Below are 26,561 nucleotides of genomic sequence, written 5' to 3'. Positions count from 1 at the left end.
AAAAGCATGTCTTATTGGGCTTTATTTATTTGTGTGTGTGTGTGTGTGTGTGTGTGTGTGTGTGTGTGTGTGCGTGTGCGCATACACATGCATATGCCATGGCATGCTTGTAGCGGGTAGAGGACAACTTGTGGGAGCTGGTTCTCTCCTTCTTGTGTGGGTCCCAGGAACTGAACTCACATCACTGGCCTCCATGACAAGTGTCTTTAGCTGCTACGATATCTTGCCAATTCGGGAGAGATTCCACACTGTCATAACCTCGGTATTATATACAGTAGGTGGTGTCAGTACCGTGACATATCCTACAATCTGTGGGGCGCTACCCCAAGAAACAATCACCCTGCCCTCTAGAAACAGCAGTTCCAAAGTGGAGATGCCTACTGTGGAAGTTTGTAAGATCAAGATGTTGTCTGGACCAGGAGTAGGACCCTTGTCACAGATCAAGGCCAGCTGTGTAACTTCAGAAACTCATTTTTCTGGTATCAAAAACCTGATCAGACCCTGCTGGCTAGTTTTATGTTAACTTGACGCAAGCGAGAGTCACCTCAAAGGAGGGAAAATGAAAAGGCCACCGTAAGATCCAGCTGTAGGGCATTTAATTAATTAGTGATTGATGGGGGGAAGGCCCAGTGCGTGATGGGTGGTGCCACCCTTGGGCTGGTGGCCCTGGGTTTTATAAGAAAGCAGGTGAGTAAGCCATGGGAAGCAAGTCAGTAAACAGCACCCCTCCATGGCCTCTGCTCAGCTCCTGCTCCAGGTTCCTGCCAGATTTGAGTTCCTGTCCTGACTTCCTTCAGTGGTAAATTACGATGTGGAGATAGATGTAAGCCAAATAAACCCTTTCCTCTCCAAATTGTTCACTGTCAGGGGAACACAGCAGCAACAGAAACCCTGACGAAGACACAGACTTACATCAAAATTTACAGGAAACTGTAAATAAGCCTCCTTCCGCTTTACTAAATTCTATGCCTTGGTAAATCCCAAGGGTAGAGATTATATTGTCTGCATAGCTCATATGTTACCTGTTGGCAAGGTGCACGGGTCTCTATTTACCAGAAGTGCCTCTTGGAGCCTGGTGTCAGAGCAAGGAAGGTCTTGGGAGTGTTTAAGAATAGGAAACCTCTGAGAGTTTGACCTTTGACCTTTGATCTGGCCTTGAGACACTCCTCTGTGGGGGCAGAATGGGATGGTTTCATTTGCATTTCCTGTGGGGGGGGTGATAGTATTGGCAGCCATTTTGTCCTGTCCCGTTACCTCCTCTGCCTCTGCCTAGCGGCTTTTCATCATCTGTATTGATTTTTTTCCCTCTAATTTACTCTAATTTTGTTGGCTTGGGAGAGGGGAATTGGTTTGAACAAAATGTGTGAAGCAAAACTGTATGACAAGGATAATTAACATGAAGATCGCTCGTGGGATGCTATACCTCACTGGCGGCTTTCTCCGTCTAGATAACAGTTCAGAAGAATGTGGTGTGACAGGGATGGAGACATACAGAATCATTGTGGGTACAGAGGACACAGGCCAGAACTGCAGTGCCGTAAGGAGTTTCTTCTCTATTTACCAGGTCAATTTTACATATCTATGGTGAGGGAATCCGTAGAGCCCTTCCTGTGTACCTGGTTTGCAATCCATTTCCTTTTCTCTGGCCTTGGCTCCAAGATTGGATGCCAGGGGTCTGGATGAGGGATGCATCTACTATGTCTCTTACTCTTCACCTTTCCCCCCTCAATAATGGAGTCTGCCACTGTGTACATTTTTGGGTGCTGTAGCGAACTCATCAGGAAATATAGCCAGGCTGGAGGAAATGGCAAAGATAATTCAGTTATTGTGAAAAGAGGCATTCTGCAGAGAGAATCGGGCCTTGAGGGAGTGTGATGGGTTTTTGCCAGGATGGAACTGTATCGCAAAGTCAGAAGCCTGTTCTGTGCTAAATCACAACCTACGACATCTTTGTTCAAACTTATTAACCCTGATGACCTTGGGCGGCACAACTAACGTGGGGTGGGGTGTGAAACAGGAAGGGGTGGGGTTGTGAAACAGGAAGGGGGAGTAAGTCCACACTTCCTTCCCCCAAGTCTGAAGCTTTGGGTTATGTTTGGCGCACTTCCCTCAATCCTTTGTCAGCCTTCCCTGATGATAACTAGAGGAGCTTCGATTTTCACAGTGAGATGAGCCTGGGTCCTGCCATTTCTTGCGTGTAGAACTGCGGGCGGGTAGCATCTTTGGGTCTGGATGTCCCACCACTACATTGAGAATAATACTTGGCATATGCCATGGTTGAAGGTTGCGGAGACGTTTGTAAAAGCCTTACAAATGTACCTGACGTGGTGTGGGGAACACGGAAAATGCTAGCCATCATTTCTTGATCTTAGAGTGGGATATGATGGGGAAGTTCAGCCAATCACATTCTGTTTAGGGTGTGTCCCCCTGGGGCCAAATAAAACAGATAAAAGATCCAGGTGCGCTTGCCCCTTCCTCTTTTGTTTCCTGTATCATTGAAACCCTGGTTTTGTAAGTTTTCCTTTTTTTTTTTTTTTTTTTTTTTTTTTTTTGGTGTTTCAAGACAGAGTTTCTCTGTGGCTTTGGAGCCTATCCTGGAACTAGCTCTTGTAGACCAGGCTGGCCTCGAACTCACAGAGATCTGTCTGCCTCTGCCTCGTAAGTTTTCCTTTCGTCCATTTATTAAAGCTAAATATTTTATATTAAGCTGGTCTGGTTAATTCACTACCGATCGACCACGCCCCTTCATGGATGGATTGGTACAAATGCAGACCACTTCCTTTGAGGCAGAGGCTCTTATTGACTGGGAGCTTCCCAGGGATCTTCCCATCTCGGCCTGCTGGGATTATAAAGATAGGATACCACATCCTGCATTTTTACATGGCCTCTAGGGGTCAGACTCAAGTCTTCATGCTTTAGATGGAATCTCCACAGTCTCTGTCATTCGACAGTGATTAAGGTGATAGAAAAATCTAGGAAGGCACACAAATTTCGAGTTTAGGTGGCAGGAAGGCAGTGGCTGTTTGGGATGTCATTTATTCATGACATATCAACTGTAAGGCCTCCCTGGGTACAGGTTTCTGTTTAGAGGATAGGCTTGGCTCATTTCCCCACGTGTCCCTGGGTCAGACCAGAGAGTTCCATACTGGGACAAAGCAATGGACTTCTAGCCGAGAGCTCATGTACTCCTGATTGTCTTCCTTTGGTAATGAGTATAGAGTATGAAAGCTATTCAGGGTTAATTATCTCCAGGTTAATTTTCCTTTCTCTTAAAGGATGTTGAAGTTTGAAAGGTATCTGAGAGGAAAGATTAGGCCCTGTAGCATTTCTGCCTTTGCTTGGGAGGTGGATGTCTAAGGTACTACCAGGAGGCAGGGAAGAGGAGGGGGGAGAGGAAGAAGTGTAGGCTGAGGGGCAGGAGGAGGACAAAGGAGCCTTTAACTTCTCAAGCCCTCTTCTCCATCCTCATAAAGAGATTTCTCTGCTTTCCTATCAAGAGTTCCGCCTTAGGTGTTCAGCTGACGTGGATCTGCATTTCACTTCGGATTCCTTCTCATGACTAGCTGTTACATGGGGAAATGTAGTCCCGTAGAGTGTCAGGGTGCGCTGTGTCCCTGTTGGGGCCAGCTTGTAAACTATGTTCCTCCCTGGCTCCGCCTGCACTGTCCCCAGGATCTTGTTCAGACATGTTTGTTTTCACATGTTTACTTGGTCTAGGGCCTGTGAGCTCTTGGGGGTGTTGCAGTGGTTGCTATGTGCCCTGTGAGATCCCAGGGCCTTAGAAGGTTTTCAACCACACTGAGCGTTTGTTTAATGCCTGATGTAGCCACAGATACTTCTTGCCTGTCTTCTGCTCAACATCAATAGTTTCTTCTTCTCCATGACTACCCGCTCCCCCTTTAGAACTGGTGTTGACTGGAAATCATGAAAAAAAATCAAGGGATAGATGCTTGACAGCCTGCATAGACCTATGGGGGAATGTCACCATGAGGCAAGGCTTACTTGGTTGGGAGTTTTTATTTTTGCATTCTTTAGCTGAGAGAGAGAGAGAGAGAGAGAGAGAGAGAGAGAGAGAGAGAGAGAGAGAGAGAGAGAGAGAGAGAGAGAGCACAGTGTTATCTTTTTGTTTGTTTTGACATAAACTTGACTCCCCAGTCCATGCAGGACCATCCTCATGTTTGTGGAGGACTCTGCATTAGGACCTGAAACCATCTCTGATCTGCAACATATAGCAATGTACAAATAAAGAGGAATCGAATTTGGCAAGCCCTTGAAAATCTTTTGATTTCAAATTGTCGCAGTGGGATTAATTCTATTAGAACAGTAACCCCTATAAATTTGCCTCTGAAGTGGATTAACATATATTCATTTAAAAGTTTATGAGCGCAACAGATCGGCTAGGAGAATAACTCTCTTAGAAGCAGCTGTGTGGGAAGTGAGTGAAGCCCTAACTTCAGTGCCCTGCTTATCTTGGATGTTTCATGGCCTGTGACAGATGTGATGCTCCAGATGTTTTGCTGTAGTCAAGTTCTAGGAGTCCTTCCTTCTATCTGTAAGTTCTGGTGGAGCAATGGTTCCATCACAGGAAAAGACCAGTTCTTCCACGGAAGTTCCATGGGGCTTGAAGGTTTGCATCTAAGCAGTAAAACATGCCCAGCATCACCAGCAGTGAGCTGGTGATCAAATGGCTTGGTTTTGTTTCCACTTTGGAGTGACAGTTTGATTGATGCTCTCCTCTGCAGGTGGACTTGACTTCACAGCATCCGCTTTAGCTTGAACAACCAGAGGACCACACGCTTTTCTTCTCTGAGCCACTCAATGCCTGTGTGCACACCATACCCCAGCAAGGGAAGAAGGGAGAAGGTTCTCGGATGACAATGGACGTTCCACTGTGCAGGATGAGGGCAGAGTGTGTGACATTGCCACCACGCGGGTAAGAGCTGTCTTTCTGCATCACTTTCTCTGACGGTGGGTCATTGTCATCAGAGGAAGGGAAAGTATTTTACAGCGTAGCGAAAAAGAGGAAGTTCTTTTTCCACGCAGATGGGGAAATTCTTCTCATTGTAACATCTGATGGGCAGTTGAAACAAACATGGGTCTGGAAAGGTTACATCAGTTTGTGATCATCCCAAAAGCCAGATTTAGAAAGTTCTGGCGATGGTTCAAGGTGCTTGCCTGTCATGCACGAAGCCCTGGGTTGGATCTCTAGTACAGCATACAGATCCGGCATGGTGGCACACTCCTGTACTCCCAGCACCTGAAGAGCAGAGGCAAGAAGATGAGAAGTTCAGTTATCCTTGGTGTTTAGTGAGTCAGAAGTCAGCCTGACCTATATGAGGCCCTACCTTAGTATCTTAAATCAGAAAAACAAAACAACTACAAAAACCAACTTAGTGTGTTACACATATTCCTTCCCCGACGTGTCACTCTTTTTTCTTAACATTTGCAGTTTTGGACTTGAAGAAAGATCACTACTGCTCTTGCAGTAAGGGTCCTATTGTGTCTAACTTAACATGGATGACACACAACTGCAATTGTCAGGAGACTGGCTCAGGTCACAGTCTGCCCAGAAACACATTTCTTTAGAGTTGTATAGTGTTTAAAGCCTAGTGGTCAGCTCAGCTATCCTACATACAAATCAGAGTTTTGTTTCTCCATGAACACTGGTAAGTCTATCCTTGGATTCCCCCAAAGTACTGAGGTGCTGTGCAGTGTCTCCCTGTGTAACTGTGAAGAATGCCTTATAGTCCCCCAACAGTCTGTTTATTTGCTTGGCTTCACTGTTTGGCCATTGGAGCCTCCGAATTTCGCCAGGCCTGATCTAGATCTTTCTGCTATCGCTCTTCCTGAGAACAGAAATAGCTCTTGTGAATTCTTTCAAATAAAAATGAGTGTCTTTTACCAGACAAGGACAGGTCATTAACAAAAGAGGCTATAGTGTAGAGAGGACAGCCCAGTGCTGTGGACGGGCTAGACGTTCAGCGTTTGTGCAGAGGAAGGCTCAGGTACAGAAGGCGTGACACTACCATGTGATAAGCACTCAAAGAAAGTGAGACAAAGGACTGTTGAAGTTGAACCGAGCAAGAGAGTCCAGGAGGAGGGAACTGGGAGCTTGACCTGTCCATTCAAATTCTCTAAAACTCCTTCCCTGGAGTGTCAACTGTTACAGACATCTGTATGAGTGTCCCTCCATGCAAGATGGCTCAGGTGGAGAAGTGATTCTCATATGCAGAATCTAAGCAATAATATATGTACAAAATTACTTTAATGTATAATTCTGTTTTTACTATATTCATAAGGTTGGATGGCTCTCTTATCCAGAATATTTTTTATCACTCCTAAAAGAAATCCATACCCATTAACAATCCCAATTCTCCTCTCTTCTTCCAGCTCCAAGTGACCAGCAATGCACTTCCTGTTTGTATGTGTTATTTGTCAGGGATGTTTCATATTTGATGATGCAATGTATTATGGTATTTCTATAGACTATATACATGGTAGTGTCTTTTAATATCCTGACTGATTTACATATAAAATTAGCCATGCATTCAGCTAAACCTGAATAGTCAAAGTGTAGAATCCTTTTTATATGTTGTGCTGATTAACTTTTATGTTAACGTGACATAAGCTAGGGTCCTCATAGAGAAGGGACCCTTAGTTGAGAAAATGACTCTATAAGATCGCATGATAAGCACGTCTGTATGGTGTTAGTGATTGACATGGGAAGATCCAGCCCATTGTGGGTGGTGCCATCCTGGGCTGGTGGTCCTGGGTTCTACAGAAAAGCATGCTGAGTAAGCCACAAGGAGCAAGACAGTAAGCAGCACTCCTCCATGGTTTCTGTATCAGGTCCTGCCTCTGGGTTCCTACCCTCACACTGCTTTTTATAAGCACTGTTAGAAGACATGTTCCTTTTGATCATAGTGTTTCATCACAGCCATGGAACCCTAACTAGGACATGCTACTGGATTTGGTTTGCTAGTGATTTATTGATTATGTTTGCATCTGTATGCATAGGGACAAGGGTCTTGAATTTCCTTCTCGTGTCTGTGTGTAGTCTTGGTCTGACAGGAGTACTGACTTTATAGAGTTGGGGAGGGCATCTTCCTCTTCATGGTTTTGGAAAAGTTTGCTCAAGAATCCATGCTAAGGAGGGATGGGACTCAACAGAGCTGTTGATGCTCAGCTTTTCTACGCAGAGTTGTAAAGTTGAAAATTAAGTATCTTACAAGCTCATTAAGATTCACTTTCTCATCTTGAGTTATATTCTGGAAGTTGTCTACTTCTAGCAATTTACTTTTTCTAGATCATAGGTTATCTAATGTGTGGCAATAAATTTGTTCACAGAATGCTCTCACTATTCTTCCTACTTGTGGGAGGCCAACAGTGAGTGATATACCTTCTTCCACTGCTGGTTTTGCTAATTGGGGTTTTCTTCCTTTCCTTCTTGGTTAGTGTGGCTACAGATTGATCAGTTCTATTGATTTGGGGAAAAATGTCCAGTTTTTGGCCTTCTGAATATTATGGATTCCTATTCTTTTTTTGTTTCATTCATTTCAAGTGTAATCATCATTTTTTTATTTGTACTAAATTTGGCCATAATGTTCCTCTTTTCCTGTGGTTTTCAGGGAGAGAGTTCTTAATATAAGTTCTTTCTTTCTTTAAATATAGGTATATAAATCTGTATGCTCTTCCTAGTCACTGTTTTATAGCACCTTTTAACTTTGTTGATTTTTTGTTTTTGTTTATTGCATTTTTTTTAAAAAAAATTCTTCTTTAACTCATTGGTCCTTAAGGAGTGTTATTTCCACATTGAAAAATCATTACCAGATTTTCTTTTGTTATTGATGTATAATTGTATCCTGTTGTGGTTGGTGTACTTTTCTGTCTGTCCATTCATCTGTCCATCTGTCTATCTATCTATCTATCTATCTATCTATCTATCTATCTATCTATCTATCTATCTATGCTGTAATTTGAATCTTGAATGTCTTCAAATGACCATGTATATGCCAGATAGAGGCTGGATCCTTGGTTATGAAACTACTGAGAGGTAATGTTATTGTCAGGAAGTGAGATGGTCATAGGAAGGTAGTACACTGGAATTGTGCTATTGATGAGGATATTATATTAACACCCGCCCCTCAGTTTTACTGGCTTTGTTTCCTGGTTGTCTTGAGGCTGACCCATGTCATCCCACAATGCTGTACTGTCTTTCCCTCCATAGTTCCAAGACACCAGGGCCAAGTGATGATGTACTGAAATGTTTGAAATGGTGAGCTAGACAAACCTGTTCTCTTTTTAAGTTGATTACTTCCAATAATTTGTCAGAGTGATGAGAGATGGCTAGTGCCCTTTAAGATCTATCCAGGCTGTTCCGTGAGTTAGCTGCTGTGGTCTGTACTAGAGTGTTCTATGTCCATTAGAAAGAGAGAGAGAGAGAGAGAGAGAGAGAGAGAGAGAGAGAGAGAGAGAGAGAGAGAGAACTCTTACTAGCTGGAGTGCTCAGTCTCTGTCAGATCTTGTTGGCTTATCATCATGTTTGAATCGTCTTTATTTCCCTGTGGATATGTGTATAATTGTTCCATATGTTATTGAAGGTGGGATATAGAAATTCCAATAATTTCTCCCCCTCGTTCTGCCATTATTTTTTACATCATGTATTTTTTTTTTGCTCTATTGCTAGGTATGTTTATAGTGCTTGTGCCTTCCTTTTGATGGTTTGGCATTTTTATTACCAGAAATGTTCTTTGACTGTGGTAACAATTTTTATCTTAAATTTTATTTTTTGTGACATTCAGTATAGTCACACCAACTCCTTTTCAGTTATTACTGTCAACTTTTAAAATCTCAACTTATTTTTAAATATAAATAATTACTTTCTATTATGCCATTAGGTTATTTCCACTGCTGTGTTTTCAAATTATTGGGATTTTTTTATGAAGAAAAATTTCCCTCATTAACTCTTGTATTTTTTTTAAGTATAATCCTCACAGGAAGGCGGGATAAAGTATTAGATTTTCCTCTTTACTTTCACAAAATAGCGAGTTGGTTCTTGAGTAGGGTCCAAAAGTAACCTAGGTTCTGTGCTCCTTTTTAAAAATTATTACTGTGGGGGCTGAGGAGATTATCAGCAAAGGGCGTGCTATGCCAGCAGGAGGAGCCAAGTTCAGTCCCTAGAACCTATTTTAAAAGGTCAGACGTGGTGGTGTGTGTTTGTAATCTCAGCATTGCATTGGGAATGCAGACAGACAGATCCTCAAGGCTCTGGCCAGTCAGCCTGACCGAGTTTGTGAGTTCCAGGCACAAGCAACAGAGCCTGTCTCAAAAGACAAGGTGATTGGTTGGTGCTCAGTAATGACAGGCCGTTTTCTGGCTTTCATATTCTTGTGTATGCATGCAGCTGTGTACACACAAAACATGCCCACGTGCACTGGCAGGGAAATCATCGCTGTGAACTTAAGAATTTTATCATATTTGACATGCCGTAATCTGTCGAAGATCTTTGCTTTTCCCTGTGAGACCCATGTTTCTTCTCTTCAGCAGGTGGAAGTCTCTCTAGCTTTTCTTTCTTCTTCTTCTTCTTTTTTTTTTTTTAAATCTGTTTGACTCTCCGTTGTCTTTGACAGCCTCCCTTGTTTCTTGGTATAGAAGGAAACTCCAGGCTCATCTTGTATATTCCTATTCCTAGACTGGGAGTTGGTTGTTCATCCAAGGAACACTTGCTCTTTTAGGGAGAAATTGTATTTACTTCTTTCAGTCTCACTAAATTAGAATACCTCTGTGTTTCTAGTTGGACTTTCTAAAAATAGACAGAGGCAGAGGTATAGAAGAATTTGTTAGGCGTCTTTGATCAGCATCTGTGAAGAAGTGAGGAAGGGAGGATTCAGTAAAGCGAGGTGTCGAACTTTGGCAGGATTTAAACACAAACCTCACTTAGTTATTACAGAGCTCTGGACCTGGGTGGACCACCTTTATATAATAAGATGCTGGGTTATAACAAGCCTCTTCTAGACAAGTCACTGGCTGTGTTTCTGACTTTGGGAAGCAGCTCTCTTTTGGCTGAGGGTGATTCCCAAGCGGGGACTGACTTAGCTGAGAACTCAACTTCTAGAACACCTGTAGAGGTGAGACCGTGTACCTCACTTTTAAGGAGAGAGAGATGAGCCCCCAAGTGGCATCCATCCTCTAGTCATCTGTTTCAGGTTGTTTTCTTATTGGTTTTGTTGTTGTTTCTGTTCATTTTGTTGTTGTTGTTGTTGTTTTGTTTTGGTACACAGAGCTAGAAATAAGACTCTCCATGTACAAAAAGTAAATCATGTGTTTATGCTGTCATTTCCAATTCATACTAAGGAACAGAGAGCTTTTATTTTATTTCTTTGATCTTTATATTCACATTTATTTTTATTTTTGTACCTAAAATCTTGGGGTGCTTAAGGACATTAACAGAACACTTCATGTGCTTGATCCTATGTATTTAAGAATTTAAGAATTAAGATATTTAAGAATAAGTATATAGGGCTGGAGAGATGGCTCAGTGGTTAAGAGTTAAGAGCACTGGCTATTCTTCCAGCGTACCTGGGTTCAATTCCCAGAACCCACAAAAATCCAGTTCCAAGAACCTTCTGGCTTCTGGGAGTACCAGGTATACACTGGGTACACAGACATACTTGCAAGCAAAACACCTGTATACATAAAATAATAATAAAATACTTTTGAAAAAAATAAGTATATACCTGTGATTGCTACAAATACTTTAATATTGCTATTTATTTCGGTCCTAGACTACACACCAATAGGATGTACAGTCAGTTCGTTGAAGTAATTCATCTATGTGAGGTTACACTACCAATTTGAGATAGAGTAATCTTTGATTTTTTAAAAAAATGCCTGTTTTGTTTTAAATTAATTTTGTCTCATAATTAGGTAGACATTAATATGGTTCCTGAGTTTACTTTCTCACATTATGCCCTATAGACATTTTATGTTTTTTTGTTTACATTACTATTGTTTCCTTTTTATAAGCACATACGCATGTAAATACACACATGAATGTATGTATATAATCACACTACATTCTTTTGATTTCTTTATTAAAGTATCTATTTATCTGTCATCTATCTATCTATCTACCTACCTACAAAAGTCAGGTTGTAAGACTTGGTGATAGGTGACTCCCCTGGCTGAGCTATGTCTTAGGCCCAGTTTTACCTTCTTTCTTAGATAAATTGCTGCATATTGCTGACAGTTTTCTAAGCTTTGCTTTCTCCCTTTGTGTGTGTGTGTGTTTGTGTGTGTGTGTGTGTGTGTGTGTAGAAGTAGACCATAATTTATTTTCTGTCATTCCTCTATTGATGGACATTTGGACCATTTCCAGTTACACACAAGTGCTTTGCTTGTCTAACTTCAGGCAGAAAGTTCTAGAAGCGAGATTACCAGGTCAGAGGGTAAAAGCCTACACCAGTCTGTCACATATTGCCGAGTTCCCCTCCCTGGGGGCTCCCTTTCATTTTGGATTCCCAGCACAACGTGAAGAGGCTTGTTTCACAGACTAGCCCGCACTCCATGGAGACAACATGCTTCTGGATCTTGCTCCAATTTGGTGCGTTAGATGTGATGTGTCAGTGTGGTTTTTCACACGCAAACTGAGGAAGGTTGAACTTGCATTTTCCTGACTTCGGTCGCATGTGTGGTTTTTGTCTATGAACTGTCTGTTCCCACGTCTTGTTCGTTTCTCACAATATCATAGTTCAATTTCTTCTTAAAAAATAAACCCTCTTCATATATTAAGTGCATTACATCTCTTCCGTGTGAGGTATGTGGCATTCTTTCCTATAATTCATTTTTATGTTGCTGTGGTTCCCCATACAAAATTACTTTCACATAACTAGAATTTTTGAATCAGAAAAATTTACCTATTTATGGCTCATAAGTTAGTTGGTCCGTATTTGTATTTAGTAGATGTATTATTCACCATATATCTATGTATCACCATATATTATACAGTGTGCACATACACACTGTATAATGACAGTCATTGGTTTCTAGGACCCCTCCGGGTACCCAAATCCTCAGGTGCTCACCAATGGTGTAGTATTTGCATAAAGCCCATGCATGCTCTCCTGAATGCTTTGCATGGTCTTTAGGTAATGATTGACACCTCAGATGCTGTGAGTGCTGTGTCAATCGTTGTTCTGCTCTATTGCTCAGAGAACAATGGCAGGAGGAAGCTGTGCACATATTCAGTACATGCATTTTTAAGTTTCTTAGTCTATGTTTTAATTCCCAATCATACATCAAAATTCACACTTCCCTAATTATAAGATATTATTACTCTTAAATGAAAAAGATTTACCTTCTGGGCCAGGCCTTTTATCTCAGCACTCAGGAGGCAGAGGCAGGTGGATTTCTATAAGTTCAAGGCTAGTTTGGTCTATGTGAGTTCAGGCCAGCCAAGGATACATAGGGAGACCTTGTCTCAAAAACCAACAGAGCCGGGCGGTGGTGGCGCACGCCTTTAATCCCAGCACTCGGGAGGCAGAGGCAGGCGGATCTCTGTGAGTTCGAGACCAGCCTGGTCTACAAGAGCTAGTTCCAGGACAGGCTCCAAAGCTACAGAGAAACCCTGTCTCGAAAAACCAAAAAAAAAAAAAAAAACCCCAACAGAACCAAAAACACTGAACTGCTTGCTTGCTTGCTTGCTTGCCTCCTTCCTTCCCTCCTCCTCCCTTCCTTCCTCCCTCCCTCCCTCCCTCCCTCCCTCCCTCCCTCCCTCCCTCCCTCCTTCCTTTCTTCGTTCTTTCGCATGTATTTTTATGTGTGTGTATGTTTGTGTGAGTGTATATACTTGTTTATGTGTGTGGTCCATATATGCAGGTGAATGTGTACTTGTGTGTGCACGGAGGCCCAAGGCTGATGCCAAGTGTCCTCCTCTATGAAATTTCACCTTTATATGTTGAGTCAGGATCTCGTGTTATCCCTGAGATCACTGTTTCACATAGTCTGGCTAGCCAGCTTGCTCTGGGGAATCCCCCATGTCTGCTTCTCTTGCAGTTGGGGTTACAGATGGGTTGCCATACTCACCTGGCTTTTGTTTGGGTGCTGGGATCTGAACCTGAATACTCATGCTTTTCAGGCAGGTGCATTACCTGCTGAGCCATCTTCTCAATCATGAAGCCCAGCACCTTGTTGACATTGTCATGGTTAAGAAAGCAGATGATGGCCAGGCAGTGGTGGCACATGCCTTTAATCCCAGCACTCGGAAGGCAGAGGCAGTCAGATCTCTGTAAGTTCGAGGTTAACCTGCTCTATAAGAGCTAGTTCCGGGACAGGCTCCAAAGCTACAGAGAAACCCTATCTCAAAACCGCCCCCCAAATAAACCAAGAAACAAACAAAAAACAAAAAAAAGAAAGAAGAAAGCAGATGTTACTAGTTGGGCATAACATCCAAATCTTACATAATTAAACATATTTCTTGACATTTTACTGTGCCAATATAAAAGAAAATGGAAATGTGTTCAAGTTGTTATATTTGAATTGAGTTTTATATTTATATAATTTATATTTACCTTAAATTTAAATTATCTTTCATTGTGTATATCACCGCAATACATGCATCTTTCTTAATTAAAGAGGGCTTATTTATTTAGTTTGTGCACACAAACATGTCATTCTTTGTGGATGGAGGTCAGAAGACAACTTGTGGGAGCTGATTCTCCCTATTATGTAGGTCCCAAGGATTAAATGACATTACCAGTCTTAGCAGCAAGTACTTTTACCCACTGATTTGTACTTGGTAAAATTCTCCAGTGTGGAGATGCCAAGTGTATGTAACTGCCTATGTATATAAACATGAGCTGTATCACGTAGTACAGAGGTATACTTATGATTCACTAAATGTTTTCTGAAAGGAGCAAATGAATGGATTTTAATAAATGCTGGCTGAGATAATGAAGAGTTCCCAAAGAGAGATGCATTGATTTCCCTGGGAAGGAGAAATAGAAGAGATCTCTTCAGTAAACTGGGGGTCGGGGTGGGGACATGGGAACTTGAGGGAGCAGGTTGGGCAGGCTGGGAGTAAGAGGCAGTTTGTGGGTGGGACAGAGGGTAGGGAGAAACCTGGTATCAGGAAAGCTTCCAGGAATCCACAAAAATGACCCCAGCTAAGACCCCTAGCAGTAGTGGAGAGGGTACCTGAACTGGCCATCTACTGTAATCAGATTGGTGATTACCCTAATTCTCATCACGGAGCCTTTATCCAGTAACTGATGGAAGCAGATGGAGATATCCACAGCAAAACACTGGACTGGGCTCTGGGAGACCTCCTTAAGAAAGGGAGGAGAGATTATACCAGGCAGGGGGTTCAAGGTCACAACAGAGGAACCCACAGAGACAGCTGACCTAAACTCATGGGAGCCCATGGACTCTGGACCAACAGTTAGGGAGCCTGCATGGGACCGACCAAAGACCTCTGCATGTGTGTGACAGTTGTGTAGCTTGGTCCCTCTGTAAGACTCCTAGCAGTGAGACCAGGACCTGTCCCTGGTGGTTAGCTGGCTTTTGGGAACCTGCTTACCATGCTTGCCCAAGGGGAGGAGCTCAGTCCTACCTCAAATCTGACGTGTCACGTTATAGTCAAACCCATGGGAGGTCTGCCCAGTTTTGAATAGAGACTCAGGAGGAGTGGGTGGATGGGGAGGAGGGAAATGGGAGTCGTGGAAAGAAACGGAAAGAGAGGAGGGAGGAGGAACTGTGGTTGGTATGTAAAATAAAGGAAATATGTTAATTATAATACTAAATGCTAGCCTGAATCCTTGGAAGTGATGCTGTATAGTAGCATGCTTTATCCATGTGATCTTGAGCGTGTGAGCTGGAACATGGAAGCATGGAGAGGACCAGGCTCCCTGTTTAGGCCTCTGCTTCTCAACTCAGAGAGTTTGTTTCCATATCCGTTAACTCCCAGGATGAAAAAAAGCCTTTAAGGATGTGCCATAATTGGAAAGAAAGACTGTCTGCATATAGAGACTCTATGTGCAATTTGTAAAGGTAGAAACTTCATCTTTCCTGCTCCAAGTGGACTGCTGTGGGTCCGACTGCAGTCCAGGAATCCAGTCCTAACTCTGCACATCCGAACTTGCCTTTGGAGCTTCAGTGTTAGAGCTGGTTTGGCAATGCTTTCTTCTGTCTCTTTTTTGAAAGTCCCTTTCCCCGCAGTGAGATCTTTGGTTTTATGATGCGTGTTGCTCTTAATGATGAGACTCTGTGGAGCGGATGGATGGACTTCCTGATGACCTTCCCTTCACCAGTGTGGACTAAAGGTGTCCTTCACCAGGGAGGACCAAGCAGAAGGATATGGTGGGAGTATGGGCATCATGGATGATCATGTTCTTTAGAAAAATCACTAGGGAGAGACTAGAGAGGTGAATTACAGGCCCTGATTAAGGGACCCTTATATACCCGTAGTGCCATGAAATGTTATGTCACTGTGGGATCCAAGGACAACTAAGATGAAAAAGAATCTGCCAGAAGACAGCTTCCATTAAAATCTTAGTGTCAGCTCAGCTGAACAAGCTCCTTGGAACATTTTCCAACTCTATGTGCCATTAGTCTGTCCTGGCCAGCGGAGACCTAACGTTACATAAATATTTGTACCAAGGCAACAGCCCTGACTTAGGCCTTTCAAAGAAGATCCCTAATTAAAAACAGCAAGCCGAGGAAGGCAAATTGAATTTTTGGAAGGGGTCAGCAGATCTATTAAAAGATACATTAGCCATGCCCTGGTCTTTGGCTTCATGAAGCGTTGGTGTCTAGGAGGCAAACACCTGAGTATTTTTTATGACTGTAGACTTTCTCCTGGACTGGATGGCAGAGGCCCTGTTTCAAGGCTGTGACATGACCTGTGCCGAATCCCTCTCTCTTTCAGATCAGGAACCTTTTCTCTTACTGGCAGCTTTTACTGACCATAGGAGAAATTCCTTCCCGACCTTTGTCTCCTTGAATAACACTACTGTTCCCAAGTGTAAGCAGATTAGCGAGTATACTTCCCTTTACCCTGCCTATGAATTTCTCTCTTCTCTTCCACCAAGAGCCGTGTTCTCTCAGTTTTGCTTTGTAGACTCCAGAACTTGATGCTTTCTCTTTTCAGTGCTCCCAGCACATCTATTTTGCGCCCCTGCTTTACCCTGGTGCTGTGCACCCCTTTCTCATGTACGTCACCTTTCCCTGTCAAGGTCTTTCAGTTTTCCCTCAGTGGAACCGATATTTTATTACTGGTTTTCAAGTTTCCAAGAAGGCTGTTTTTGCTTATGGTTCTGGTGTCCAAGGAGCATGGTGAGGGCCCTGTACAGTGTCATGGACTGCGCTCGGAAGGCTGAGCTATGAGTGACTCCGGTACCAACACTAAGATAGATTTTTTTTTCTTGTAACTCAGTTCCATGGTTCTTGAGCATAAACTTTGTAGGTGACAGCGTCAGGTTGTAATGGGAACTCAGTTCATTGTAGTCTTGCCAACAGAATAAAATCCAATCTCTCCAGACTGATGGACTGGTCCCCTCATAGCCCTCCTGCTGCCCACCTCGGATATCCCTCTGCTGAGAGCTCCCTTTCCCATTCTGTTTAATCAGCTATGCTGCTCTTGTTGAGGACCTGGGTTCAGTTCACAGCATTCAATGAAGGCAGTGCACAACTGCTTGACATTCTAGATCCAGGCCATCCATGCCTTCTTTTGGCTCCCAAGGGGACCTGTACACATGTGCCACATACACATATTCTTAAATTAAAAACAGATCTTTACTCCTCTAGATCTCCCCCATATTTTCTCTTTGAGGAATGGATCTGATATACTTTGGTGTTAGAACTGAAAGCAGATCATGAGCCCAACCAGTGTGGACCATAGATGGAGTGATAGTTCTGGATGATGCTGTGCAGGTAACCATGAGAAGAGGGCAGAGATGGGAGAAGAGACTGTGTGTGTCAGGAAACAGAGAGCATGTTTAACTTGAAAAGGTCTTCCCAGCCAGTTTTTTTCCACACTGATAGCCCTGAAACCCCATCCTGGAAAGTGTAATGATATCTGCAAGATATAAGGTGCTTAATTACGGGGAGATAATTATATCCTCTTGAGTGTCAGTGTCCAAACATAAATAATGGGCTCTCCTAAAACATCACATCGCTGGAGCATAAAGTGAAACCCACAGTCTCTGTAAGAGCTGATCTCTGTCTCCCATGGATCAAATGTGGAGAAGAGGAGAGCACTCTCTGGGTGGGCGGCCAAGTTTAGGATGGAGAGATGTAGGCTACAAGCCCTGCAGCAACTGACTTCTCAAGAGCGTCATGGTCGAGACTGTAGACGTGTTTATATTGTGCAAGTAAATTGCTTTTTAGTGTCTCTTTCTCTTTTCCCGTGTGTGTGTGTGTGTGTGTGTGTGTGTGTGTGTGTGTGTGTGTGTGTGTGTGAGAGAGAGAGAGAGAGAGAGAGAGAGAGAGAGAGAGAGAGAGAGAGAGATGAAAGATGAAATCTGAGTGTTTAATAGAGAAAAGGGAATTAGGTTTCATGAAATGATGCTGTAGGTTTTCTTTTATAAAACTAGATTTCTAAGCTCAAGTTTTTGAAGCCCTTCCAGAGACCCCTGGAATGTGCTTTTCTTCTTCTCAATGCACTTCCTGTTTTGCCTTCAGTGCAGCTCATCATTCTGGAAAGGGCAGATTAAAAATAAGTCCCGACGTGGCAGGACTGGGCACAGGCTAATATTGTCTTGTGCTCCTTCCAGGTGCAATGTGATCTTGGGCATCTCCCTTCCTGGCCAGCACTCTGCCTCCTCTGTCCATCATGGTGTTTGGTGAGTTTTTCCATCGCCCTGGACAAGACGAGGAACTTGTCAACCTGAACGTGGGGGGCTTTAAGCAGTCTGTGGACCAGAGTACCCTCCTGCGGTTCCCTCACACGAGGCTGGGGAAGCTGCTGACCTGCCATTCCGAGGAGGCCATTCTCGAGCTCTGTGATGACTACAGCGTGGCGGACAAAGAGTACTATTTTGATCGGAACCCCTCCCTGTTCAGATACGTCTTGAACTTTTACTACACGGGGAAGCTGCATGTTATGGAGGAGCTGTGCGTGTTCTCCTTCTGCCAGGAGATCGAGTACTGGGGTATCAATGAGCTCTTCATTGACTCCTGCTGCAGCAGCCGGTACCAGGAGCGAAAGGAAGAAAGCCATGACAAGGACTGGGACCAGAAAAGCAACGATGTGAGCACGGACTCCTCCTTCGAAGAATCCTCTCTGTTTGAGAAAGAACTGGAGAAGTTTGATGAGCTGAGATTTGGTCAGCTCCGAAAGAAAATCTGGATTCGAATGGAAAACCCAGCTTACTGCCTGTCGGCCAAGCTCATTGCCATCTCCTCCTTGAGCGTGGTGCTGGCGTCTATCGTGGCCATGTGTGTGCACAGCATGTCAGAATTCCAGAATGAGGATGGAGAAGTGGATGACCCTGTGCTGGAGGGAGTGGAGATTGCATGCATTGCCTGGTTCACTGGTGAGCTGGCCATCCGGCTGGTCGCTGCCCCTTCTCAAAAGAAGTTCTGGAAAAACCCTCTGAACATCATCGACTTCGTGTCCATTATTCCCTTCTATGCTACGTTGGCTGTGGACACCAAGGAAGAAGAGAGTGAGGACATTGAGAACATGGGCAAGGTGGTCCAAATCCTTCGACTCATGAGGATTTTTCGAATTCTGAAGCTTGCCCGGCACTCGGTAGGGCTTCGGTCTCTTGGGGCCACGCTGAGGCACAGTTACCATGAGGTGGGCCTACTGCTTCTCTTCCTTTCGGTGGGGATTTCCATCTTCTCCGTGCTTATCTACTCTGTGGAGAAGGATGAACTTGCATCCAGTCTCACCAGCATCCCTATCTGCTGGTGGTGGGCTACTATCAGTATGACCACCGTGGGCTATGGAGACACGCATCCCATAACCTTAGCCGGGAAGATCATTGCAAGCACGTGTATTATCTGTGGCATCTTGGTGGTAGCCCTTCCCATCACCATCATCTTCAACAAGTTTTCCAAGTACTACCAGAAGCAGAAGGACATGGATGTGGACCAGTGCAGTGAGGACCCACCGGAGAAGTGTCCCGAGCTACCTTACTTTAACATTAGGGATGTTTATGCACAGCAAGTACATGCCTTCATTACCAGTCTGTCTTCCATTGGCATCGTGGTCAGCGAGCCTGACTCCACAGATGCTTCTAGCATCGAAGACAATGAGGATGTTTACAATACCGCATCCCTGGAGAACTCTACCACAAAGTGAGCAGGGGCATTTGCACCGATATCTTGTGTCCCTTCCTGACATTAGGTTAACACAGCTTTATAAACCTTAATGGGTTTGTTCAAATAAATCATTTAATTCTCAGGGTGTACCTTTTAGCCATAGTTGGACATTCATTGCTGAATTCTGAACTGATAGAATTATCTTTATTTTTCTCAAGTGAGGTCAATTAAATGTCTTGTTCTGAAATTTATTTTTTACAAGAGAGAGTTGTAATATGGTTTTTTGGGGAAAAAAGTAAATGATATTGGGAAGGATTTATTGCTACGGCTTATGCATCATTCTGTACTTACCATTCACTCACATTGAGCTAACTCTAAATTACTGACGATAGAGCAGAGGCCCAGCTGACTGAAGATGACATGCATGTGAGATCTACAACATGAGACAATGCATGTAAATCCATTTTCATGTTCCAGACATGGGAATTGGGAGCTCAATAAACTTCTAATTCAGTATGGAGAATGCTGTGTTTGTATGTTTTTATGTCAAGTAAATACATTCTATTATCCCATAAATATCAGAATGAAATATTCTATTATCCCAGTAAATATCAGACGGTGTCTTAGGGTTTCTATGGCTGCGAAGACACAACCATGACTATGGCTGTCTTATAAAGGAAAACATTTAATTGGGTATGTCTTACAGTTCAGAGATTTAGGTCCAGAATCATCATGGCGAGAAGCATGGCACCATGCAGGCAGACGTGGTGATGGAGAAGGAGCTGAGAGTTCTATATCTTGATCTGCAGGCAGAAGGCTAAGACACACTGGCAAGACCTGAGCTTCTTTGATCTTAAAGCCCGCTCCTGTAGTAGCCCACTTCCTCCAACAAAGCCATGCCTACTCCAGCAAGGCCACACCTCCTACTCCCTGTGAGCCTATGGGGCCATTTTCATTCCGACCACCACAGAAGGGAAATGCTCCTGTTGCGATATCCAGAATGTTTTCATGGCAGCTGAGATGATAGCTCAGTTAGTAATGTGCTCTCATGGGTACCCGGGTTCTAGCCTCAGAACCTACAGTTAAAAAAAAAGTGAGGCATGGTATTACAAGTGTGTGATTGCAGAGTTAGGCTCATTGACTGGGCAGCCTAGCTTACTTGAGGAACCACATAACAGTGAAAGACCTTGTGTCAAAGAAACAGATGGCATTGAAGAATGAAACCCCAGATTGTCCTCTGACTTTTACATATATATGCACCCACGTGCACCCCCCACATGTGTATCTGCATGTGCATGTGTGCTTTGTTTTGAATATACCCAATGATGTGCTAGTTTTTTGTTCCAGATGCTTATGTTAGGTAGGTAGAAAAACGCATTAATAATCAAATTGTTCTGCCACATGTACAGTAATTAAAATGATTAAACACGTAGGTGCTTGAGCTATATAAATGAACAATATACCTTATCTAGGTGTATTTCCAGTGCAGTTTGAATTCTATAATAATTTGTACTTTCAGGATAAAACTTGGAGATTAAAGGGACCTGGGGGAAGGGAGGAATACACACACCCACACAGATGGGCATCATCATGCAGAGTAGTGAGTGCTGGATCTCTAAGGCAGGGGTGCCCGCAGCCATAAGATGAGCCAGCATTTTCAAAGGGCCATAGACAAACGGATGACCGCTTTTATACGGAAACTCCATACCACAAAAGGAGGCACACTAACCATTGCCAGACCAACAGCATAGTTCCATCCCATGTGGAGGGAACGGAACCTCAGACTCCATTTTGGAGATGTAACAAGAAGCTAACTGGTCCTGGCAGGCTGGTTGAAATCTTTCGAATGGGGAAGCCACAGGGGTTTATTGGGCAGCATTTTATGCGTGGAGATGCATCTCATTGAAAGCCTATCTACAGTCTGTCAGAACCTATAGAACTCCTTATTCTACTTACTATGTCTGTGACGTCTGAGACAGACACAAAGAAATCGTTTGCTTTGGAACTTGATGTTTATTACATGAGTGTGTTGTCAGAATTCTACTCATTTGGGAAAAACTTTTCAACCAAAATGCCTTTTTGATGTCATAAATACAGTTTTATAGCATAAAAGTAGGAGTTGGGATCCTGTTTTATGAATGATTTTCTGACTAATTGTGAAGTAACCGAAGCCTGTTTATATGGCCATTGTTGCAGTAATGGTAGGTGCAGCAGCATCAGAAGCCAAAACAGGAGACCTGAGTATTTTGCTGACGTAATCTCATTTTATCTTCTTGCGATTTTGCCAGCACCTAGAGTTTATTTTTGCCTTCGTTTCAAGATGCAGAAGCTGAGGTTGGCTTGGTAAGTTTTCATGGTGGGTAACGTAGCTGGGCTTTGAACTAAAGGACGCAGATTCCAAAGCTGGCCTCTGAACTGCCACACCTGCCCAGGGGGTGGGGTAGCGCGTTTGTAGTGACCACAGAACAGTCGCTCCGGAAGAGGGAAGAGAAGAGGAGCAGCTAGTGTCCCAGAGTTTGATTTTTCCTGGACCTGAGTCGAAGGCACATCCTGGCCTGTGCACCTTTCCGTTGCTTATCCTGAAGCCAGACAGAGTTATTTACAGGCATTTCTAGAATCATCGTGACGCTACTACAGGCCCTGAGGGGCACCGAGTAGGAGACACAGTGAAAAAACTAGTTCTCTGGGAATTTGAGTAGATTTCAGCTGGCGGGAGCCGAGGGGAGGTTTCGAGTCCCTATGAAGTCGAACTGCTCATGCCTGTGCTCCGGAGGCATCCTGCAGTGGTTACCCCGTGGCCTGAGTGTCTGCTGGGACTCCTCTCTGGTCCTCTCTCCAGCTCCCCTGTACCCGCTCACATCGTTCATCCCCTTCCTCCTACATCACTCAGAGATCTCCCTATCACCCTGGTCTCTCTCACAGAGAGAGACAGAGGCCTGTTCTCTCTGGAAGGGTGGACTTGGTGGTTAAACACCTACCTCACAGGATGACCAAGGGCCTGAGCTAGCAGCAAAGGAAACCAGACAAACTCCATGATGTTTCTGTGTTGATGACCCCTGGGGTTCATTTGAGCTGATGGTTTCAGGGAGTGTTTGTGACCTTATAACTCACTCAGTTTTTTGGTTTTTTTTTTTTTTTTTTTTGTCTTACTCTGTGAGCTCTTTCTGCTTGGTTTGTTTTATCATCAGCACTAGGGATGTGGATGGTCACGAAGGGCTCATCTCCTCCCTAGTTCTTCACTCTGGGGGCAGAGAAAAAGAAGGATGAGTAGGGTGAGAGAGGAGGAAGGACGGAGGGGGCAGCTTCCCGGAGGAGTTGATACACCAGAGCTGTTTGGGGGTGTCTGTCCTGAGCCTGGCCGAGTTCAATTGGCAACCAAACCTTTACTGGTATCATCAAAGGTCCCTGTTCCCTCGTAGGCTGCCTCCCACTGCATATATATGGCTTGCTCATCTCTACCTCCACTTTTCTCTTTCTCCCCTTTTGCTGAACCCCCAGTTTTAGTGGTAGTATCTTTCACCTTGTGGTGTTCCTACCTCCTACCCCTTTTTGTCTGGTGGAGGTAGAGCTTTGATTGCTCGTCCTTCTGGTTTTGCTTGCTTTTGTTTCCTCACAACTATTTGGTCTCTCACGTGCTATGTACATGTCGGTTCTCCATCTTGTGTTAATTTTATATTTAACTCTACCGATTTGGGGGAGCACTTGCCATTGTCCCCACCTGGAGGGTCATACTACGCTAGTCATTGCCTTGGGGCTTGGAGACCTCTGCTGTTATTTTTTTAAGGGTTGATTCACGGCACTGTTAAGCAATGTTGGCCAACATCCAGAAAAGGGTGGTTTGTACCTTATGGAATTGTCAATATCTATTATTTCTGATATAGGATAGCAACAGCTTCAATATGGTTCAATTTAGTGTTGTGAACTGCCTTCTATTAGGAAAAAAAGTATTTCTTAAGTTCTCAGACAAAGTGTGGGTGCTAGCATAGTGGGAACTGGGCAGGGGAGCCTGGAGTCTCCTATTCACCCCATGGCTTGTAGCTGTGCTATGGGGAAATGAGGAACACTCGGTGTTCTTATCTGGAGGGGAGGGAGTGATTGCTAGGGTCCTTTGTGTGTCGTCCCCCCCCCCCCCCCCCCCCCCCCCCCCCCGCACTTGATAATTTACATTCTGCCCAAGCTGGCTTTGTTCTTTCCAACTTTGTTTACATTATAGATTTGCATAATAAGAATCAGTTTTAATCTTTCGCTCTTGGCCAGTGGAGTCGGCCAGTGGAGTCCTAGCCCTTGAGGTCTGCACTCTGTCGTTGGGGCCCTGGGAGTTGGCTACCTTAAAGCTTCAGCTGTCAAATGCATTTGCAGAAGGTTGCCCACCTCTCTGCGCCTGGTGGCAGGAGTGACGGCTTCTGGAGTTCTGGGAGCCAGGCTGGGTGAAAGGTTTCGTGAGAAGCCATGGGTGCATGACTTTGATTTGTTCTTGCATTACTGGTAGCTTGACCTTGGTCGTTTGCGGCATCTGCTAACTTTGTCCTTTGCAGGCAGGGTGCCAGAGCATCTAGGGGAGTAGGAGAGTGGAGGTCTGAGCTGGGAGATAACAAGTCATAGATGGTTAAGGGCTGCTTAAGGTCATGGGACTTGACCACTGGGGGCAGCTTGGAAGGGGTCAGAGGTCACACCACTCTTAATTTTACAGTGAGGAAGAAGAATGAATTGCTCAAGATCATGTAGCAACATAAAGACCAAATCCATACTAGAACATAGTCACAGCTCTGGCTCCTGCCTTTTCCCGTCCTTTCCTACTTAACACACACACACACACACACACACACACACACACACACACACACGCATGCACGCACGTGCACACACACGCACGCGCGCGCGCACACACACACACACACACACACACACACACACACACATACACATGCACTTTAGTTGATTTTTTAAAAATCTCTTTGGGGGCCTACCACCCAGCTCCCAAATAAATACACCGAGACTTATTTTTACTTATAAATGCTCAGCCTTATCTTGGCTTGTTTCTAGCCAGCTTTTTAAAAATTATCCCATCTACCTTTTGCCTCTGGGCTTTTACCTTTCTCTGTTCTATATACCTTTCTTTCCTTCTTACACTATGGCTGGTTGTGTGGCTGGGTGGTTGGCCCCTGGCATCTTCCTCTCCTCCCTTTTCACTCCTCCCCTTCTTTCTTCTCCTTGTCCTATTTATTCTTTCTGCCTGCCAGCCCTGCCTATTTCTCTCTCCTGCCTAGCTTTTGGTCATTCAGCTCTTTATTAGAAAGAATCAGGTGTTTTAGACAGGTAAAGTAACACAGCTTCACAGAGTTAAACAAATGCAGTATAAAGGAATGCAACACATCTTTGCATCATTAAACAAATATTCTACAGCATAAACAAACACAGCTTAAGTTAATATTCCACAATATATATATATATATATTACACATATGTGTATGTATATATGGTATAAATGTGTGTGCATGTTTTTGTGTGTGTGTGTGCACATATATTGTATATGTGTGTGGTCTCAAAGTTGATGTCCAGTGTCTTTTCAATTATTCTCTGTCTCTTGAGACAGGTATCTCACCGAACTCAGAACTCACCAGTTCTGACTAGTCCAGCTAGCCAGATTTTCCCAGGGTCCCATGTCTCTGCTTCCTGAGTCTAAGATGATAGGTGCCTACCATACTTTCCCTGCTTATAGAGATCCAAACTCTAGCCCTCATGATTGTGCAGCAAGTGCCTTTTCCACCGAGCTGTCGCCCCATTCCACCATTTTTTGTTCCGTTATGAAAATTTTGTATGTTTTGAAGTATCAAGAATGATATGACATACTTCCTCATGCCTATTATCCAACTTCAGCAATCATGCCAGCTCATTAGATACTTATTTCATACCTCCCATGGCATGAAATAAACACTTCTTCCTTCCCGTGTTCATTTTGAAGCAAGGAGCCTTTGATCTGTAACCATTTCAGTGAACTTCTTGAAAAGAATTCTTTTCTTTTGATCTGAACAAAATTGCAATGCTATCAATAAAACAGAAAACTGTAATAATTCCTCAGTATTGTGAATACTAGTCTCAGGTGGTAGTGCATGGTGCTTACTATCTAGTTATTTCATAGACAGAGCTCTAGTTTCTGTCTTTCCTCTTTTTTTCTTATTTAAACACACACACGCACACACATACCATACATTGATGTGTTCATGTTCTTGTGTGTGCGCGCGCACATATTTGCACATGTGTGTCGTGCCTCACAGTTGATGTCCAGTATCTTCATTCATTTTTTTCAAAAAGGAGGGAGAAAGTATCAAGCTTCCCCCAGTTTTCTGAACACCTAAGTGAGGTCAGTGCTTCAGCTGAGCCCCTCACAACTTCCCCAAGCCTATGTGTTTTCTATTCCAGCTGTAATAAGTTACCACTTACTGGGTGATTTGAAGTGATGGAGATTTGGTTTCTGCTTCTGAACTTGAGATGTAGGGATTAAAACTAAGGTGGCTGTTCTGCTGGAGACTTTAGGAGGACAATTTGCTTCTTGCCTCTGTCAGCCTCCAACAGCTGCCGGCATCCTTGGCCTGCTGCCATGTGACACTAGTCTGTTTCTCTGTGGCTGCGTTGCCTCCACATCTCTGTGTCACGCCCCCTTGCTACTTCTCCTACCTAAAAACCTTAACACACCATCTGCAGTTTCTTTGTGATATAGGTGGCAGTTGCAGCTACTAGAGACTGGGACCTGGATGTCTTTAAAGGCTCCTACATCCGGAGTTGAGGACAACTCACGGTAGATATGCAACCACTAAGCAGCTTGCATTCTAGGGCTACGCTAGCATCTCTGCATCTTAATCATTAGAAACGACAAACAGTGGGAGCAGTGAAGATTTAGAACACAGAGTTTTGTATTGCACAATCTGAATTGAATATTTGCTCTGTCTTTCATCATGGGCAAGTTCTCCTTAAAACTTTGCTATTATTTATTTAGTAGGATTGATTAGGATCATATTTACCCCCATTACCCTTACCCCTCTCCACTCTGACTCCTGTCTTCCCCACCAGTTTCTCCTCTTCCCCTTTGTCTTTTTGTGTGTGCAGATTTTGTGCAGGTAAGGACCTCTGCATGCTCCCAATTGTAATGGTCATTTCATGTCCAGAAGGCAGCATTTCATAGGGCTCATATCCATTCTCTGGCTCTCGAAGTCTTTCTAACCCATTTTCTGTGATGCTCTCTGGGCCTGCCTTGTAGGGAGTAATACAGATGTCTTGTTTAGGGCTGAGCATTCGGTGTC

At 43.8% G+C, this 26,561-nt stretch overlaps 1 protein-coding gene across 3 annotated transcripts in view; it reads left to right on the top strand.

Annotated features, from left to right (window-relative positions):
* Kcns3 (potassium voltage-gated channel modifier subfamily S member 3) overlaps nt 1–19,770 on the top strand; it is a 50,129-nt gene extending 30,359 nt beyond the window's left edge. For all 3 annotated transcript variants that reach the window (XM_038319632.1, XM_038319633.1, XM_038319634.1), the window contains 2 exons: nt 4,743–4,933; nt 17,769–19,770. In XM_038319632.1, coding sequence (XP_038175560.1) covers nt 17,828–19,303 — 1,476 coding nt within the window. In that variant the 5' untranslated portion in view covers nt 4,743–4,933; nt 17,769–17,827 and the 3' untranslated portion in view covers nt 19,304–19,770. The remainder of the gene's footprint in view (nt 1–4,742; nt 4,934–17,768) is intronic.
* Nucleotides 19,771–26,561: the final 6,791 nt, after the last annotated feature.

Source organism: Arvicola amphibius, chromosome 2, assembly GCF_903992535.2.
Source record: "Arvicola amphibius chromosome 2, mArvAmp1.2, whole genome shotgun sequence".
In the NCBI taxonomy this organism is placed as follows: domain Eukaryota; kingdom Metazoa; phylum Chordata; class Mammalia; order Rodentia; family Cricetidae; genus Arvicola; species Arvicola amphibius.
The sequence above is the reverse complement of the archived record's forward strand: the minus strand, read 5'-3'. Positions and strand labels throughout refer to the sequence as shown.